Below are 19,678 nucleotides of genomic sequence, written 5' to 3' on the forward strand. Positions count from 1 at the left end.
CAAAAGGGACAAGCGGTAGAAAATGGATGGATGGTGTAATGATAAATGTGATCAGTAGATGGCAGTCAAACATAAGACATAAGTGTAGGCTGCACTATGATGGCAATATGACGCAAGTAAACAACACCAACATTTTATATGTTTTTTATTACATTACACACGGCGCTTAAAAATCTATCAAAATGTTTTCGTACGACTTTGGTAAGCTATGAAGCCTCTCCGCTTGATGTGCTTCAACATACGAGTATTATTATGGTGTGTGTATAAGGTAAGACATATTATCTGGTGTTTTGTTTCACAATATTATGCAAAAAGCAACTTTTCTTACATTCTGGTACCTGCTGATCTGTATTTGGGATCTGCATAAATCATGAACAACTGCGCACATCCGCCTTTGTAGTCCGTAGTCGATAAAAGTATTTTTCTTACGGGACATTCATCCTCCGCTGTTGCCATTTCTAATATAAAGTAGTGTAAAGTTCTTACTTATATCTGTCAGTAAACTCGCCATGGACGCGATAAAACAAACCGGTGTAGTGAGTTCACATTATTCACCCAAGGAACTTGGTCGGCGCATCATAATCACCCTAAAACATGCTTGCTGGGCTACAGGGTGGCCGCCTTGAGTCATGCATTTGTAGTTAAGAGTTTAGAGTAGTCCACAGTTAACTAATTCACACTAAGCGTGGATGAGGACATTGGTTCCATCTGTTCATCAAACAGCATCTCCCTGATGTAATTATTGGTCATTATCAGAGCGTCTCCATTTTTTTTTTTACTTTTTACTCTCACACAGCTAAACATGGAGCACTCCAATTACTGTGAGGTGACAATGGGCCAGGACTGATTGGGTTTTAATAATATATGACGTTTTAACCCCATTTTCCTCTCCAGCAGCTGGAACTCTTGTCTGAAGGCGGCAGCGAGCCATGTGAATAAATGCCTGCACCGAAAATGAATAATTTGTTTCTATTCCTCCCCAAAGTCCAAATATTGACTTGCTCTTTGTGGATGCGGCTCGCGCTCTTCTGTTCCAAAATTCAAATGATGAGCGTCGTCCACTTACAGTTTTTCAATTGGAAGTCTGGCAGGTTTTGGAAATAAATGGTTACCTTTTTGCCAATTACTGCCGATGTTTACACAAACACAGACTATTCTTTTATTCATATTAAATGTACATACATTTTATTGAAATTGTTTTAAATTTTCCTCCGTACCATTGGAAGGATCCTGCGTTTTACCAAGGGCACTCCATGTCATGCAGGACCTAATTTTTTAGCACATTTTTTAACAACCCGTGGCACATTTTAAAAATGCTATTGTGGAGGGAGGGAGTGATCAGCGCGCCTGCAGGAGCCAAGGTCACCGCCTCTGTCCATGGTGCTGAAGACAGAGCACCATCAGACGGGGGGGCGTGGCAGTGCTGACGGCGAGACACAGCCGGCAGGTGATTAGATTTCCCAGGTGGTACGAGTTGTCTTTAACAGTAGCGGTTGGGAACAGCAGGAGGAGGAGGGTCGGAGAGTTGGAGAGGAAGACGACAGACTGAAAAGTCAAGACAGCAAAATATATTGATGGTTAATAAACCTTGTTCAACTCTGAACGGCAGACTCCGGTGAAAGTGTGTGATCAGCGGCAGATGTGGAAGTCGCGTACCAGCGAGTGCCGCTGATCACACACTTTCACTTTTCATATAGATCTGAAGTTGATCCAAAGATTTACTTACTTATATTAGGGACAACAGCAACTCAGCCACCAAGTGGTAGCGCATAGTGCAAAGAGGTCGCCGACTTTCTGCACAGTCAGTTGCGACAGAGCTCCAGACTTCATGTGACCTTCCAATTAGCCCACGTACAGTACGCAGAGAGCTCATGGAATGGGTTTGATGTTGGAATAGTTTGAATGGGTAGAAAAATGTAAGAATTCTGGTTTTTGAAAAAATGTCCAATTAATTTCAATGGGAACTTCCTGGAAATGTTGGGAAAAGCGGGACTTTGTTAAAAATGCTAAAACATTTGAATATTCTGAATGAGTTGGTGTGAGAATTTTTCAAATCGGATGAGAAATGTTGAAGTAGTAACATTTTTAATTGAGAAATTGTATTATGGAATTCCTGGAATTTCGTGAATTTTTCTAGTTCAAAAAACAACTTAGTTTTTTGTCCTGATTAAGAGGAATGTTTTGACGGTGGAAAGGTTGAAGTGAGTTGAAAAATGTGGAAGAATTGTCAACCAAAAAAGGGTGAAAAAAGGGTTTGGAAAAAACAGGATTTCTGGGAATTCCTGGAATTTTTTTTAACTTTAAAAATGCTATTGTGGAGGGAGGGAGTGATCAGCGCGCCTGCAGGAGCCAAGGTCACCGCCTCTATCCATGGTGCTGAAGACAGAGTACCATCGGACGGGGGGCGTGGCAGTGCCGACGGCGAGACACAGCCGGCAGGTGATTAGATTTCCCTGGTGGCACTCGCTTGGACCAAGATGTGGAAGTCGCGTCCCAGCGAGTGCCGCTGATCACACACTTTCACTTTTCATATAGATCTGAAGTTGATCCAAAGATTTACTTATATTGGGAACAACAGCAACTCAGCCACCAAGTGGTAGCGCATAGTGCAAAGAGGTCGCCGACCTTTCTGCGCAGTCAGTTGCGACAGAGCTCCAGACTTCATGTGACCTTCCAATTAGCCCACGTACAGTACGCAGAGAGCTTCATGGAATGGGTTTCCGTGGCCGAGTGGCTGCATCTAAGCCATACATCACCAAGTCCAACGCAAAGCACGTCGCCACTGGACTCTAGAGCAGTGGCGACGCGTTCTCTGGAGTGATGAATCACGCTTTTCTGGGTTTGGAGGTTGCCAGGAGAACGCTATATTTCGGACTTCATTGTGCCGAGTGTGAAATTTGGTAGGGGAGGAATTATGGTGTGGGGTTGTTTTTCAGGAGTTGGGCTTGGCCCCTTAGTTCCAGTGAAATTAACTTTGAATGCTCCAAGATTTTTGATGCTCCCAGCCATTCGGGGGGAGCTCAAAGTAAAGCCGCTGCTCCTCCACATCGAGAGGAGCCAGATGAGGTGGTTCGGGCATCTGGTCAGGATGACACCCGAACGCCTCCCTAGGGAGGTGTTTAGGGCACGTCCAACCGGTAGGAGGCCACGGGGAAGACCCAGGACACATTGGGAAGACTATGTCTCCCGGCTGGCCTGGGAACGCCTCGGGATCCCCCGGTAAGAGCTGGACGAAGTGGCTGGGGAGAGGAAAGTCTGGGCTTCCTTGCTTAGGCTGCTACCCCCGCGACCCGACCTCGGATAAGCGGAAGAAGATGGATGGATGGATGCTCCAAGATACCAACACATTTTGGACAATTCCATGCTGCCAACCTTGTGGGAACATTTTGGAGCGGGCCTCTTCCAACATGACAGATGGATGACAGAGTCTGGTGTGGATGAACTTGACTGGCCTGCACAGAGTCCTGACCTGAACCCGATAGAACACGTTTGGGATGAATTAGAACGGAGACTGAGAGCCAGGCCTTCTCGACCAACATCAGTGTGTGACCTCTCCAATGCGCTTGTCATTGTTTTACAGTTAGCCATTTGCTAACTTAGCGTTGCTATACCGTATGCCTTCATGCAAACTACTGTCTGCTTGGAACGAGATGGGCATAGACTCTTTTTTTTGCAAGGACAGCAAACTGCGTGTGATGTTGACGTTAATGAGATTTGCACTTGGGCGCCGGCTAAAAGGGAAGATACATTTAAAAAGACAGCCTGTGTGAGGGTGACAGCTATTCTTTTTAGTCGCTGAGAGATGACAACATTAAGAGATGTTCGTATTGAAACACGACTCCGGTGTGATACGACGGATCTTCAGTGATGTGCAATTTTTAAGCTTTGCATTCAGTCAAAATGGTGAAATATTCATGCTAATTAGCCTTCGCTGAGACAAATAAGAATGAATAGCATAGTGACTGTATTCCATGCTAAAAATACTCTCTCTCGCTTCCTGCGTCTCTCCAGCCTCCAGATAAGGAAGGCGGTCTGCCCAAACAGGTGGGCAACAAGACGGAGTGCGGCCTGCTGGGATTGGTGTTGGACCTAAAGCGAGATTACCAGCCCATACGGAACCAGATCCCGGAGGAGAAGCTCTACAAAGTGTACACCTTCAACTCCGTCAGGAAGTCCATGAGCACCGTCATCAAACTGCCCGACGGAAGCTTCCGCATGTACAGCAAGGGAGCGTCGGAGATTGTCCTCAAAAAGTATGTAAAAGTGGAATTTTTTAAAGGAAACAACACTTTTGCGGGGAATTTTGCCTATTGTTCGTAATAATTATAAGAGACAAAAATATTATTATTATTTTTATTTTGTTTTGCAGTCTAACTTGTAAAAATGGTCTCTTTCTAGATGGTTGGCAATGCAGCTAATGGGAGCAATCAATTCTACCTCTAAATCACTTTAAAATGCATCCAAAACCCGCCAACAATACTTCATTTACATTGCGTAACCTGTATACTAACCAAGCTGTAGAGCTTGGAGAAAAATCTACTCCCAAGTGGGCCGGACTGGTAAAATCACGGCACAATAACATAAAAATAAAGACACATTCAGATTGTTTAAAAATAGAACAAGCACATTCTGAAAATGTACAAATCATAATGTTATTGTTTTTTTGGGTTTTTTTTTATAATTTATTTGTATTTTCTGAATGTGATACTGTTGATCAGTCAACTCATTGGTGTTAATTTTCAATCAAGATTTTTTTTTTAAAAGTATATCAAAATCAAATTACAGAATGTTATTTATGTAGTTAAAGTTTAAGTACCACTAGGTGTGGTGAAATGACCCTCTGCATTTGACACATCCCCTTGTTCCAACACCTGGGAGGTGAGGGGAGCAGTGAGCAGCTGCGGTGGACGCGCTCTGGAATAATTTTGGTGATTTAACCCCCAATTCCAACCCTTGATGCTAAGTGCCAAGCAGGGAGGTAATGGGTCCCATTTTTATAGTCTTTGGTATGGCCTAGTTTGATAATTTTCCTCGACTGGTGCACTAACATCATGTGGTTTATTAATCAGAGGATAAAGAGGAATGTTTTGACGGTGGAAAGGTTGAAGTGGGTTGAAAAATGTGAAAAAAGTCGTCAACCGAAAAAAGGGTTTGAAAAAACTGGATTTCTGGGAATTCCTGGAATTTTTTTTAACTTGGAAAAATGATAGTTTGAATGTCCAGGATGAGTGGAATATTGGAGAGTTTGAATTTCCAGGAAAACTGGAATTTGATTTGGAACTTGGGAATGTTTTAGTTTGAATGTCCAGGATGAGTGGAATGTGTTGATGTTGGAATAGTTTGAATGGGTAGAAAAATTTAAGAATTGTGGTTCTTAGAAAAAATGTCCAATTCATTTCAATGGGAACTTCCTGGAAATTTTAGGAAAAGCGGGATTTTTTTGAAAATACTAAAAAAAATTGAATATTCTGAATGAGTTCGTGTGGGAATATTTCAAATCGGTCGAGAAATGTTGAAGTAGTAACATATTTAATTGAGAAATGGTATTATGGAATTCCTGGAATTTCAGGAATTTTTACAGTTCAGAGGATTAAGAGGAATGTTTTTACGGTGGAAAGGTTGAAGTGGGTTGAAAAATGTGAAAGAAGTAGTCAACCGAAAAAGGGGTTGAAAAACAGATTTCTGGAAATTCCTGGAACGTTTTTGAACTTGGAAAGATTATAGTTTGAATGTCCACGATGAGTGGAATATTGAAGAGTTTGAATTTCCAGGAAAACCGGAATTTGATTTGGAATTTAGGAATGTTTTAGTTTGAATGTCCAGGATGAGTGGAATGTGTTGATGTTGGAATAGTTTGAATGGGTAGAAAAATGTAAGAATTCTGGTTCTTAGAAAAAATGTCCAATTCATTTCAATGGGAACTTCCTGGAAATTTTAGGAAAAGCGGGATTTTTTTGAAAATGCTAAAAAGAAATTGAATATTCTGAATGAGTTGGTGTGGGAATATTTCAAATTGGTCGAGAAATGTTGAAGTAGCAACATTTTTAATTGAGAAATGGTACGATGTAATTCCTGGAATTTCAGGAATTTTTCCAGTTCAGAGGATTAAGAGGAATGTTTTTACGGTGGAAAGGTTGAAGTGGGTTGAAAAATGTGAAAGAAGTAGTCAACCGAAAAAGGGGTTGAAAAAACAGATTTCTGGAAATTCCTGGAACTTTTTTGAACTTGGAAAAATTATAGTTTGAATGTCCAGGGTGAGCGGAATATTGAAGAGTTTGAATTTCCAGGAAAACCAAAATTTGGTTTGGAACTTGGGAACGTTTTAGTTTGAATGTCCAGGATGAGTGGAATGTGATGATGTTGTAATAGTTTGAATGGGTAGAAAAATGTAAGAATTCTGTTTTTTGGAAAAATGTCCAATTAATTTCAAAGGGAACTTCTTGGAAATGTTGGGAAAAGCGGGATTTTGTTAAAAATGCTAAAACATTTGAATATTCTGAATGAGTTGGTGTGAGAATTTTTCAAATCGGATGAGAAATGTTGAAGTAGTAACATTTTTAATTGAGAAATTGTATTATGGGATTCCTGGAATTTCGTGAATTTTTCCAGTTCAAAAAACAACTTAGTTTTTTGTCCTGATTAAGAGGAATGTTTTGACGGTGGAAAGGTTGAAGTGGGTTGAAAAATGTGGAAGAAGTAGTCAACCAAAAAAGGGTGAAAAAAGGGTTTGGAAAAAACAGGATTTCTGGGAATTCCTGGAATTTTTTTTAACTTGGAAAAATAATAGTTTGAATATCCAGGATGAGTGGAATACGTTGAGGGTGGAATGGTTTGAATCGGTTGAAAAATTTGGAAATTGTGGAAGTTTGAAAAATGGCCAATTCATTATGAATGGGAGCAAATCCTGGAATTCTGGGAAATCTGGGAATTTTTGGAATTTGACAAGGGAAAGCCCGCGATTCCCGAATAGGCTGAACAGTTTGAAGTTGGAACGGTTTAAATCGGATGAAAAATGTGGAAGGTAGAAGGTAAATCTGGAGAATAACAAGAATAAATACATTAATTTTGGTGTATTGTGTGAATGCTTTGGAGCATTCACATAATATTAACGTTATGTTGATTGCAATACCTACTTCCCTGTGACAGATGTAACCACGTCCTGAACGAGGTGGGTGAGCCCAGGGTTTTCCGTCCGCGTGACAAGGACGAGATGGTGAAGAAGGTGATCGAGCCCATGGCCTGCAATGGTTTGAGGACCATCTGCGTGGCTTACCGGGACTTCTCCAGCAACCCTGAGCCCAACTGGGACGACGAAAACAACATCCTCAGCGACCTCACGGCCATTTGCGTCGTCGGGATCGAAGACCCCGTCCGGCCGGAGGTAGGAGAGCCATGTGCCGTGTTTTGGAGTTCAAAAGATGTGTTGATAGTGTATCAGTGAGAAGCATTGGTGGAACAAGGGTGTGTCGGGGTAAATGAGAGGCAATGGTTGTGAAAAAACTGATGTCCTTTAAGGGGGTTGTAACAGAAAATGATTGAGAACCACCGGCTTAGTCCTTTGATTGGAAGAAAAAAAACCACATTGCATGATTCTAGTTGGATCTTGCAAGCCCCACTGTACACTACCTCCTCAGGTCAACCCTATTATAACCCTAAACCTATCCCTCTAATCCTAATCCTAACCTTATTCTTAACCCTAGCCAAATAACTCTTAATTAAGTCTTTGTTACTTACAATATGTTCCCCTAGTGTCCGAATAACTCTTAATGAAGTCTTTGTTACTTACAATATGTTCCCCTAGTGTCTGAATAACTCTTAATTAAGTCTTTGTTACTTACATTATGTTCCCCTAGTGTCCAAATAACTCTTAATTAAATCTTTGTTACTTAGAATATGTTCCCCTAGTGTCCATATAACTCTACATTAAGTCTTGGTTACTTACATTATGTTCCTCTAGTGTCCAAATAACTCTTAATTAAATCTTTGTTACTTTGAATGTGTTCCCCTAGTGTCCATATAACTCTACATTAAGTCTTGGTTACTTACATTATGTTCCTTTAGTGTCCAAATAACTCTTAATGAAGTCTTTGTTACTTACAATATGTTCCCCTAGTGTCCAAATAACTCTTAAGTCTTTGTTACTTACAATATGTTCCCCCTAGTGTCCGAATAACTCTTAATGAAGTCTTTGTTACTTACAATATGTTCCCCTAGAGTCCAAATAACTCTTATGAAGTCTTTGTTACTTACAATATGTTCCCCTAGTGTCCAAATAACTCTGAATTAAGTCTTTGTTACTTACAATATGTTCCCCTAGTGTCCAAATAACTCTACATTAAGTCTTTGTTACATACAATATGTTCCTCTAGTGTCCAAATAACTCTTAATTAAGTCTTTATTACTTACAATATGTTCCCCTAGTGTCCAAATAACTCTTATGAAGTCTTTGTTACTTACAATATGTTCCCCTAGTGTCCAAATAACTCTTAATGAAGTCTTTGTTACTTACAATATGTTCCCCTAGTGTCCAAGTAACTCTTAATTAAGTCTTTGTTACTTACAATATGTTCCCCATACTAAAGTGTTACCCAAAAAGTCATACTAAAGTGTTATCAAAAAGTCAATGACAAAAAGACACATGCAAATGTTAGCTTGTCTTGGACACTGCAGTATTACACTCCACAATCTCTATTTTGGTGCAGCACTCCATTTTTCTTCATGCCCTCAGTCTCCTTTCGGATAAAATGGCTCTCGTTAGCTTACCTTGAGTACAAGCCCCTTTTTCCGGCTGTCCTCTATAATTTCGGATGCAATAAGTAAAATGTGTCTCCACATTGCATAAAACCTCTCACCTTCCTCGTCCTCTCGCTGTACAGTAGTACCGTGGGTCACCGTGGTTACGCTTCATTGTGACAGCATGATTGTCAGTGTTGGTTTGTGTCTTGACAGTTGATAACAAAAGCAACCCAGATGTGTGAACGGAGAACAGAGTTGGCTCCACTTTTTAAATGACTGAGCAGACTCTCCAAAGGGTTCTTCACAGGAAGCTGTCTCTTCACCGCGTCCTTTGATTAAATTTGAGGTTGACTCGGCCCCAGGGGTCTTACACAAGCACACACAAACTCACGTCTGTCCAAGGTCGAGACTTTCTATAGAGAAACAGGTCTCAAAGTGCAATTATTTTAAGCGCGATATTGCATTTTAGACTTGGATGGGCCAATAGTTTACTATATTGGACAGGAAGGTTGTGGTCTCATTGCCGGCTAACAGGATAAAGCAAAACTACTTAGCTTTGGGGTGCATGGCCTAAAGAACAAGTCATTCAATTTTGGTGAAGACCCCTTTGTTGAGGAATCCTTGTTTTGAGACGCTTCTTTAACGTGTACAAAACCCGTTTCCATATGAGTTGGGAATTTGTGTTAGATGTAAATATAAACGGAATACAATGATTTGCAAATCATTTTCAACCCATATTCAGTTGAATATGCTACAAAGACAACATATTTGATGTTCAAACTGATAAACTTTTTTTTTTGTGCAAATAATCATTAACTTTAGAATTTGATGCCAGCAACACGTGACAAAGAAGTTGGGAAAGGTGGCAATAAATACTGATAAAGTTGAGGAATGCTCATCAAACACTTATTTGGAACATCCCACAGGTGAACAGGCAAATTGGGAACAGGTGGGTGCCATGATTGGGTATAAAAGTAGATTCCATGAAATGCTCAGTCATTCACAAACAAGGATGGGGCGAGGGTCACCACTTTGTGAACAAATGCGTAAGCAAATTGTTGAACAGTTTAAGAAAAACCTTTCTCAACCAGCTATTGCAAGGAATTTAGGGATTTCACCATCTACGGTCCGTAATATCACTGCACGTAAGCAGCTAAGCCCGTGACCTTCTATCCCTCAGGCTGTACTGCATCAACAAGTGACATCGGTGTGTAAAGGATATCACCACATGGGCTCAGGAACACTTCAGAAACCCACTGTCAGTAACTACAGTTGGTCGCTACATCTGTAAGTGCAAGTTAAAACTCTCCTATGCAAGCGAAAACTGTTTATCAACAACACCCAGAAACACCGTCGGCTTCGCTGGGCCTGAGCTCATCTAAGATGGACTGATACAAAGTGGAAAAGTGTTCTGTGGTCTGACGAGTCCAGATTTCAAATTGTTTTTGGAAACTGTGGACGTCGTGTCCTACGGACCAAAGAGGAAAAGAACAATCCAGATTGTTATAGGCGCAAAGTTCAAAAGCCAGCATCTGTGATAGTATGGGGGTGTATTAGTGTCCAAGACATGGGTAACTTACACATCTGTGAAGGCACCATTAATGCTGAAAGGTACATACAGGTTTTGGAGCAACATATGTTTATTTCAGCAAGACAATGCCAAGCCACGTGTTACATCAACGTGGCTTCATAGTAAAAGAGTGCGGGTACTAGACTGGCCTGCCTGTAGTCCAGACCTGTCTCCCATTAAAAATGTGTGGCGCATTATGAAGCCTAAAATACCACAATGGAGACCCCCGGACTGTTGAACAACTTAAGCTGTATATCAAGCAAGAATGGGAAAGAATTCCACCTGAGAAGCTTACAAAATGTGTCTCCTCAGTTCCCAAACGTTTACTGAGTGTTGTTAAAAGGAAAGCCCACGGTGGTGAACATGCCCTTCCCCAACTACTTTGGCACGTGTTGTAGCCATGAAATTCTAAGTTAATTATTATTTGCAAAAAAAAAATAAAGTTTATGAGTTTGAACATCAAATATGTTGTCTTTGTAGTGCATTCAATTGAATATGGGTTGAAAAGGATTTGCAAATCATTGTATACCGTTTATATTTACATCTAACACAATTTCCCAACTCATATGGAAACGGGGTTTGGACTTTATTGATTCCTGGGGGAAATTCAGCACAAATATACTGAAACCAGTACAATAAGTCAATTGTTATTAAACTATCTGAACAAAACATTTACAACTTAGCTTTGTATTATAAGCAACAAAGCAAGTTTGTGTAATATCAAATTGAATCCCTTTGAGATATTTAATTTCTCCTTTTTGACCTACCATATCTTGCAAAAATGTTATTTTATTTATATTTATGTTATTTATTTTTTTTGATTTTCAGGTATGATTTCTGTGAGGATTTGGGCGAGTTTCATTTTCCTTCGTTTTTTTTGTGTGTTATGCTGTAATCTGGAATTTGTCGCAAGCCAGTAAGAAAGGGGCTCGGACCGGAAATGGCCCCCGGGCCACACTATGGACAACCCAGCTGTAGTATATTTTACTATACATTATCCTAAGACTTTTATATAACTGCATTCGATTCAAAGATTAAAGGAACTCTATTGTCATATGAGTAATATTTTTTTAATCAGCCTGACCAAAGCCTTGATAATAAGTTTTGCGATGAACCCATAGTTTGATATCATTTGACAAGGTTTATCCTTTTAAACTGTTAGTAGGTTATATATACTTATGGAATACGCTTTCCATTTCTATTTCTGTTTTTAAAACATACAACAACAAAAAAAATATCAAAATAACATCAAAATAAATCATGAATGAAAAGGAACAAGATGAGTATAAACTTATAATATATGCCCCCTATTGACACACTTAAATAAATAAAATGATAAATGGGTTGTACTTGTATAGCGCTTTTCTACCTTCAAGGTACTCAAAGCGCTTTGACACTACTTCCACATTTACCCATTCACACACACATTCACACACTGATGGAGGGAGCTGCCATGCAAGGTGCTAACCAGCATCCATCAGGAGCAAGGGTGAAGTGTCTTGCTCAGGACACAACGGACATGACGAGGTTGGTACTAGGTGGGGATTGAACCAGGGACCCTCGGGTCACGCACGGCCACTCTTCCACTGCGCCACCCCGTCCCCACTCCACTTAAAACATTTGTTGTTCAACTCAGAAAACTTATGGCAACATTTCTATGTCATAACATACAACAAAATAAATAAACATGAAAACAAAAATTTACTCCAAAAAATCAAGAGTAATAATTCAGTGTTAATATTTGAGTGGGCCCGGGCCCCTCTGTAGTGGAAAAGTTGGGCCCCGATGTCAAAAAGGCTAAGAACCTTGCCTTAACACAATGAAAACACGTCAAATTGAGTGAATGTGTGAACATGATGTTTACCTGAAAAAGAGTCCTACCGGGTCCTTTTTGGCTCATGGGACAGGTACCGAACGGCCAAGCGTTGTGTGGCTTCCGCGGTCCCGGAGGTAAAAACTCAGATATGGGAGGAGTTCTACTGACACTATGTGCCCATGGAAACACTAATTTCCCTCCACTTTCATGTTATTACGCTCTCCAACCTGTGGGGTTTTGCAATATTAAACAAACAGCACACATCTACAATCTATAAAATGTTTTAAACAATACAGAATCAGAATCTATAGAAAACAGAAACTATTCTAACGCATTCATGCGTCTGAAATTATCCAAATGCAAGAAAATGCTTGTTGCAATAATGTTTTATATAGGAGATACTGTATACTATAATAATGAATTCCCTAAATGAAAAAATTAACGCCATTAAATAAAAAACGACCACGACAAACTGATGTGTTTTAATCAGCTCCTTAAGTCATCCACTAACTATACCATTTTTAAATGATATTGCTGTATAGACGATATGTTAAATGTTTTATTTATTTTTTTCTGACAGTCTAAACATGTTCACAGACACAAGTAGGATCGAGGATTATCCGTACATCGTCTGTCTTTGCAGTGCGATCACGGCCGTGAGGAAGGAGCTGTGCGAGCTTGCACATAGACTTCAGACGAGCTACAAACCCCGCTTCCATATGAGTTGGGAAATTGTGTTAGATGTAAATATAAACGGAATACAATGATTTGCAAATCTTTTTCAACCCATATTCAATTGAATGCACTACAAAGACAAGATATTTGATGTTCAAACTCATAAACTTTATTTTTTTTTTGCAAATAATCATTAACTTAGCTGCAACACGTGCCAAAGTAGTTGGGAAAGGGCATGTTCACCACTGTGTTACATCACCTTTTCTTTTAACAACACTCAATAAACGATTGGGAACTGAGGAAACTAATTGTTGAAGCTTTGAAAGTGGAATTCTTTCCCATTCTTGTTTTATGGAGAGCTTCAGTCGTTCAACAGTCCGAGGTCTCCGCTGTCGTATTTTACGCTTCATAATGCGCCACACATTTTCGATGGGAGACAGGTCTGGACTGCAGGCGGGCCAGGAAAGTACCTGCACTCTTTTTTTACGAAGCCACGCTGTTGTAACACGTGCTGAATGTGGCTTGGCATTGTCTTGCTGAAATAAGCAGGGGCGTCCATGAAAAAGACGGCGCTTAGATGGCAGCATATGTTGTTCCAAAACCTGTATGTACCTTTCAGCATTAATGGTGCTTTCACAGATGAGTTACCCATGTAAGTTACCCATGCCTTGGGCACGAATACACCCCCATACCATCACAGATGCTGGCTTTTGAACTTTGTGTTGATAACAGTCTGGATGGTTCGCTTCCCCTTTGGTCTGGATGACACGATGTCGAATATTTCCAAAAACAATTTGAAATGTGGACTCGTCAGACCACAGAACACTTTTCCACTTTGCATCAGTCCATCTTAGATGATCTCGGGCCCAGAGAAGCCGGCGGTGTTTCTGGATGTTGTTGATAAATGGCTTTCGCTTTGCATAGTAGAGCTTTAACTTGCACTTACAGATGTAGCGACCAACTGTATTTAGTGACAGTGGTTTTCTGAAGTGTTCCTGAGCCCATGTGGTGATATCCTTTAGCACGGGTGTTGGTTTTTGATACAGTGCCATCTGAGGGATCGAAGGTCACTGTCATTCAATGTTGGTTTCCGGCCATGCCGCTTACGTGGAGTGATTTTTCCAGATTCTCTGAACCTTTTGATGATATTATGGACTGTAGATGTTGAAATCCCTACATTTCTTGCAATTGCACTTTGAGAAACGTTGTTCTTAAACTGTTTGACTATTTGCTCACGCAGTTGTGGATAAAGGGATGTACCTCGCCCCATCCTTTCTTGTGGAAGACTGAGCATTTTTTGGGAAGCTGTTTTTATACCCAATCATGTCACCCACCTGTTCCCAATTAGCCTGCACACCTGTGGGATGTTCCAAATAAGTGTTTGATGAGCATTCCTCAACTTTATCAGTATTTATTGCCACCTTTCCCAACTTCTTTGTCACATGTTGCTGGCATCAAATTCTAAAGTTAATGATTATTTGCAAAAAAAAAAAAATTTTATCAGTTTGAACATCAAATATGTTGTCTTTGTAGCATATTCAACTGAATATGGGTTGAAAATGATTTGCAAATCATTGTATTCCATTTATATTTACATCTAACACAATTTCCCAACTCATATGGAAACGGGGTTTGTAAATTAATATACAAAATAGCGCCTGCAGAACCGTTTTAGTCACAATAAATCGCACTTTGCATGCTGAATAATTATGCTTGCATATTCTCCCAGTATTGTGAGCGTTCTGGTGATCATCATATATTCTGCGTATTCATGAAGACGGACACGCTAAATCGATTGCGCTCCTTATTTTTCTCACTTAAAAGGGAACTGCACTTTTTTGGGGCCAATTTTGCCTATTATTCACAAACATTAGAGACAAAAACAGATGTTTTTTGTTTTGTTTCTTTGCATTCAAATTTGTAATAATCGGCTCATTCTAGGTGGACAGCAGGGGAGCTAATGGAAGAAGTACATTCTGCCTCTAAATCACTCTAAAAATGCATTCGAAACCGTCAACAATACTTCATTTACGTTCCGTAACCTGTATAATAACCAAGCTGTAGCGACATTGTTATTGTAGGAGCAAACACTGAGGAACTGTTTATCTGGCGTAAAAACATATTGCCTTGCTACGACATTAGCCGTAAGCCCGCTTCTGTGTCAGCAGCTGATTGGCTTTATGAGTTTGTAATACACAACAAAATGTGATAGTACACCAATCTGTACTGACTGAAAAACATGAACAATCCTATTACAGTATCTGTAAAGTATTTAATATTTTGTTTGTACACCGCTAGCTCGACAGTGTATATAGTTGTAATAACAAACTTGTTGCATGTATCATGATCAACATTATAGCGATGTTTGCAGAAAGGGAGTTGACGGCTCAGACACCAGGGGGCAGTATGTTCAAAGATTATTTTTTATATATATATATATATATATATATATATAATACAAAACAATACTAACTAAACTAAGGAAATGGAGTGTGTGACAAAATCCAAGAGTGAGTGGTGTTAGACTATGTGTGTAGTTAGCTGTTGTGTATTAACGTGATGTTGGATGAGGAAGCAGACAAATCCAAAGGGGGCTAGGCAAAAGGGGTACGTGATCCGCGTGAGGTCAGTGGGGCAGAGAGAGGCGTCGGAGTCCGTGTCCAGAGCGAGGGTCGAGGATCGAGTCAGGCAGTCCAAGGGGAAACAACTGGTAAGACTCGGGAAGGAACTATGGGAGAACAAACAAGGACGTCAGATACGGAGGGAAAACGCAGCGAGAAAGAGAGCATAAGTCTTCGGCTTACGGTACACCAAGGGTAAACTAAGTTCCCGCCTGGATCCTTGGCTCCACTGGTCCTTTATACAGCTCCCTCTCATCAGGTCCAGGTGCGCTGATTGCTGATCGCCCACAGCCTTGCCGGCATGTGGGCGTGACGCGGCCGTGGGCGCGTCCCGAGGCGCGGCAAGCAGAGCGCAAAGATGAGGGCGCATTGGAATGCGCCCTGGCTGCTTGTTGGACATTTGTCCGTTTACTCAAGCTGGCCCGATACATTTTTTCCAGTTGATTTTGGGCAGGTGGAATTTTTTTTTTTACTACGGTTAGTATAAACATTTCCTTTTTCGTTGTGATGCAGTTTTGTTGAGCAGTGTCCTCCTCCCCAGACACAAAAAAAGCATTTGCATCGATAACAGCATCGCGTGCCATTCAGTGCAGCAGAAGCACTCCATTTCTGTTGGCATTGCTTGGGTCCAAGCTCAACATTTACAACACCAAGTCATGCCTGATCCTGACTCTCCCGGGCCCCGTTGGCTCCAACGTTTCACCCTCTTTCAGTACTCGCTCAGCTTATCTACCCTACCTACTCAGTGGCCTAGTGGTTAGAGTGTCCGCCCTGAGATCGGTAGGTTGTGAGTAGAGATGTCCGATTATATCGGACTGCCGATATTATCGGCCGATAAATGCTTTAAAATGTAATATCGGAAATTATCGGTATCGGTTTCAAAAAGTAAAATTTATGACTTTTTAAAATGCCGCTGTGTACATGGATGTAGGGAGAAGTACAGAGCGCCAATAAACCTTAAAGGCACTGCCTTTGCGTGCCGGACCAGTCACATAATATCTATGGCTTTTCACACACACAAGTGAATGCATACATTATTGGTCAACTGAGGGTGGCCGTATAAACAACTTTAACACTGTTACAATTATGGGCCACACTGTGAACCCACACCAAACAAGAATGACAAACACATTTCGGAAGAACATCCGCACCGTAACACAACATAAACACAACAGAACAAATACCCAGAACTTCCGGGACGCTACAATATACACCCCCCGCTACCTCAACCCCACCCTCCCCCAACCCCGCCCACCTCAACCTCCTCATGTTCTCTCAGGGAGAGCATGTCCCAAATTCCAAGCTGCTGTTTTGAGGCATGTTAAAAAAAATAATGCACTTTGTGACTTCAATAATAAATATGGCAGTGCCATGTTGGCATTTTTTTCCATAACTTGAGTTGATTTATTTTGGAAAACCTTGTTACATTGTTTAATGCATCACAACAAAATGAGACATAATAATGTGTTAATTCCACGACTGTATATATCGGTTGATATCGGAATCGGTAATTAAGAGTTGGACAATATCGGCAAAAAAGCCATTATCGGACATCTCTAGTTGTGAGTTCAAACCCTGGCCGAGTCATACCAAAGACTATAAAAAATGCGACCCATTACCTTCCTGCTTTGCACTCAGCATCAAGGGTTAGAATTGGGGGTTAAATCACCAAAAATGATTCCGGGGTGCGGCCACCGCTGCTGCCCACTGCTCCCCTCACCTCCCAGGGGGTGAACAAGAGGATGGGTCAAATGCAGAGGACACATTTCACCACACCTAGTGTGTGTGTGTGACAATCATTGGTACTTTAACTTTTAACTTTAACTTCTCTAACCAACACTTCATCCTCCATATATTCAGCTTCAAAAAGATAAGTTTGTGAATCCTCATTGTCCAAAAGTAGTCATCTTTGTTGCCAGGAGTAGGAAAACACTGCTAAGGGCACTGAAATAAATAGGCCCAGGAAAATCAAGTTTACATGTTAATGCATGCCAACCTTAAGTAAATCAGGCCATTTGTGTATAAAGGAGTAACTGACCTCATTTCATGCAGGTACAAGAAAAGCATGTTGCATTATTCACACTCTTCTTTCAGCTCGACCTCAACCGCTCTCTTGCAACGTAGGCAGATTGTCACCTCTGGCTTTTGCTTCTCGTCAGTGGATTTTTTTAAAGGGCTGCAAAGCACATTGCTGTCCCATAGGGCTGCCCTAGAAGGACACGAAATAGGTTTAAAGAAAAGAAGATAATAAGAAGAAGGAAGAATAGTAATTGGTGTTTGAGACAGGGTTTTTTGAGGCCTCCTACCTTCTTTGATCTCCTCTGCTTTTCATTTAGTTGCTGGTTCTTGTCGTGGGTCAAGAAAGAAGTGGGGCAGGGATGACAATAAGGCAGTTGGGAGCCTGGTAGCTTGATAACCAGATGAAGAATGTGGAACTGCAAGAACATTTTGATTTGTTCAACAAATGAATCCTTCACTAAAGTGAAGTGCGTTCACACTTGGTTCTGTACTGTGGCCCGGGCAAACACTTTTAAAAAGACACTCGGTGCACACTTTGGGGCAGTATAGCTCGGTTGGTAGAGTGGCCGTGCCAGCAACTTGAGGGTTCCAGGTTCGATCCCAGCTTCTGCCACCCTAGTCACTGCCGTTGTGTCCTTGGGCAAGACACTTTACCCACCTGCTCCCAGTGCCACCCACACTGGTTTAAATGTAACTTAGATATTGGGTTTCACTATGTAAAGCGCTTTGAGTCACTGGAGAAAAAGCGCTATATAAATATAATTCACTTCACTTCACTTTGGTGCGGTTAGTTAGTGCGGTTACTAATATCAGCACGAATCATTGTACAAAACCAGTGAAGTTGGCACGTTGTGTAAACCGTAAATAAAAACAGAATACCATGATTTGCAAATCCCTTTTAACCTATATTCAATTGAATAGACTGCAAAGACAAGATATTTAATGTTCCATCTGAGAAACATATTTTTTTGTGCAAATAATCATTAACTTAAAATTTAATGGCAGCAACGCATTGCAAAAGAGTTGGCACGGGCATTTTTACCACTGTGTTACATTGCCTTTCCTTTTAACAACACCCAGTAAACGTTTGGGAACTGAGGAGACCAATTTTTGAAGCTTTTCAGGTGGAATTATTTCCCATTCTTGCTTGATGTACAGCTTAAGTTGTTCAACAGTCCGGGGTCTCTATTGTGGTATTTTAGGCTTCATAATGTGCCACACATTTTCAATGGGAGACAAGTCTGGACTACAGGCAGGCCAGTCTAGTACCCGCACTCTTTTATTATGAAGCCACGCTGTTGTAACACGTGGCTTGGCATTGTCTTAATGAAATAAGCAGGGGCGTCCATGATAGCGTTGCTTGGATGGCAACATATGTTGCTCCAAAATCTGTTTGCAGCGTTCAGCATTAAGAGTGCCTTCACAGATGTGTAAGTTACCCATGCCTTGATTTTTAGGTGTCCTAATCAATTGGCCACAGGTGTATAAAATCAAGCACTTGGGCATGGAGACTGTTTCTACAAACATTTGGGAAAGAATGAGCCGCGCTCAGGAGCTCTGATGGATAAGTCTGGGTTTGGAGGTTGCCAGGAGAACGGTACATTTCGGACTGCATTGTGCCGAGTGTGACATTTGGTGGATAATTATGGTGTGGGGTTGTTTTTCAGGAGTTGGGCTTGGCCCCTTAGTTCCAGTGAAAGGATCTTTGAATGCTCCAGGATACCAAAACATTTTGGACAATTCCATGCTCCCAACCTTGTGGGAACAGTTTGGAGCGGTCCCCTTCCTCTTCCAACATGACTGTGCACCAGTGCACAAAGCAAGGTCCATAAAGACACGGATGACAGAATCTGGTGTGGATGAACTTGACTGGCCTGCACAGAGTCTTGACCTGAACGTAATAGAACACCTTTGGGATGAATTAGAACGGAGACTGAGAGCCAGGCCTTCTCGACCAACATCAGTGTGTGACCTCACCAATGCGCTTTTGGAAGAATGGTGGAAAATCCCTATAAACACACTCTGCAACCTTGTGGACAGCCTTCCCAGAAGTTGTAATAGCTGCAAAAGGTGGACCGACATAATGTTGAACCCTATGGGTTAGGAATGGGATGGTACTTCAAGTTCATATGTGAGTCAAGGCAGGTGGGCAAATACTTTTGGCAATATAGTGTAATTCGATGATGACTTCAATATCGGATCAAGACACCCTCAGTTCACCAGTACTGGAACAGCAAACAC

General features: G+C 41.1%; 1 protein-coding gene across 10 annotated transcripts in view; it reads left to right on the forward strand.

Moving 5' to 3' along the window:
• Positions 1–19,678, forward strand: part of atp2b2 (ATPase plasma membrane Ca2+ transporting 2) — a 291,015-nt gene that overhangs the window by 236,668 nt on the left and 34,669 nt on the right. For all 10 annotated transcript variants that reach the window (XM_061938488.2, XM_061938418.2, XM_061938435.2 and 7 more), the window contains 2 exons: positions 4,012–4,253; positions 7,147–7,381. In XM_061938488.2, coding sequence (XP_061794472.2) covers positions 4,012–4,253; positions 7,147–7,381 — 477 coding nt within the window. The remainder of the gene's footprint in view (positions 1–4,011; positions 4,254–7,146; positions 7,382–19,678) is intronic.

This window comes from Nerophis lumbriciformis, linkage group LG03 (genome assembly GCF_033978685.3).
Source record: "Nerophis lumbriciformis linkage group LG03, RoL_Nlum_v2.1, whole genome shotgun sequence".
Classification (NCBI taxonomy): domain Eukaryota; kingdom Metazoa; phylum Chordata; class Actinopteri; order Syngnathiformes; family Syngnathidae; genus Nerophis; species Nerophis lumbriciformis.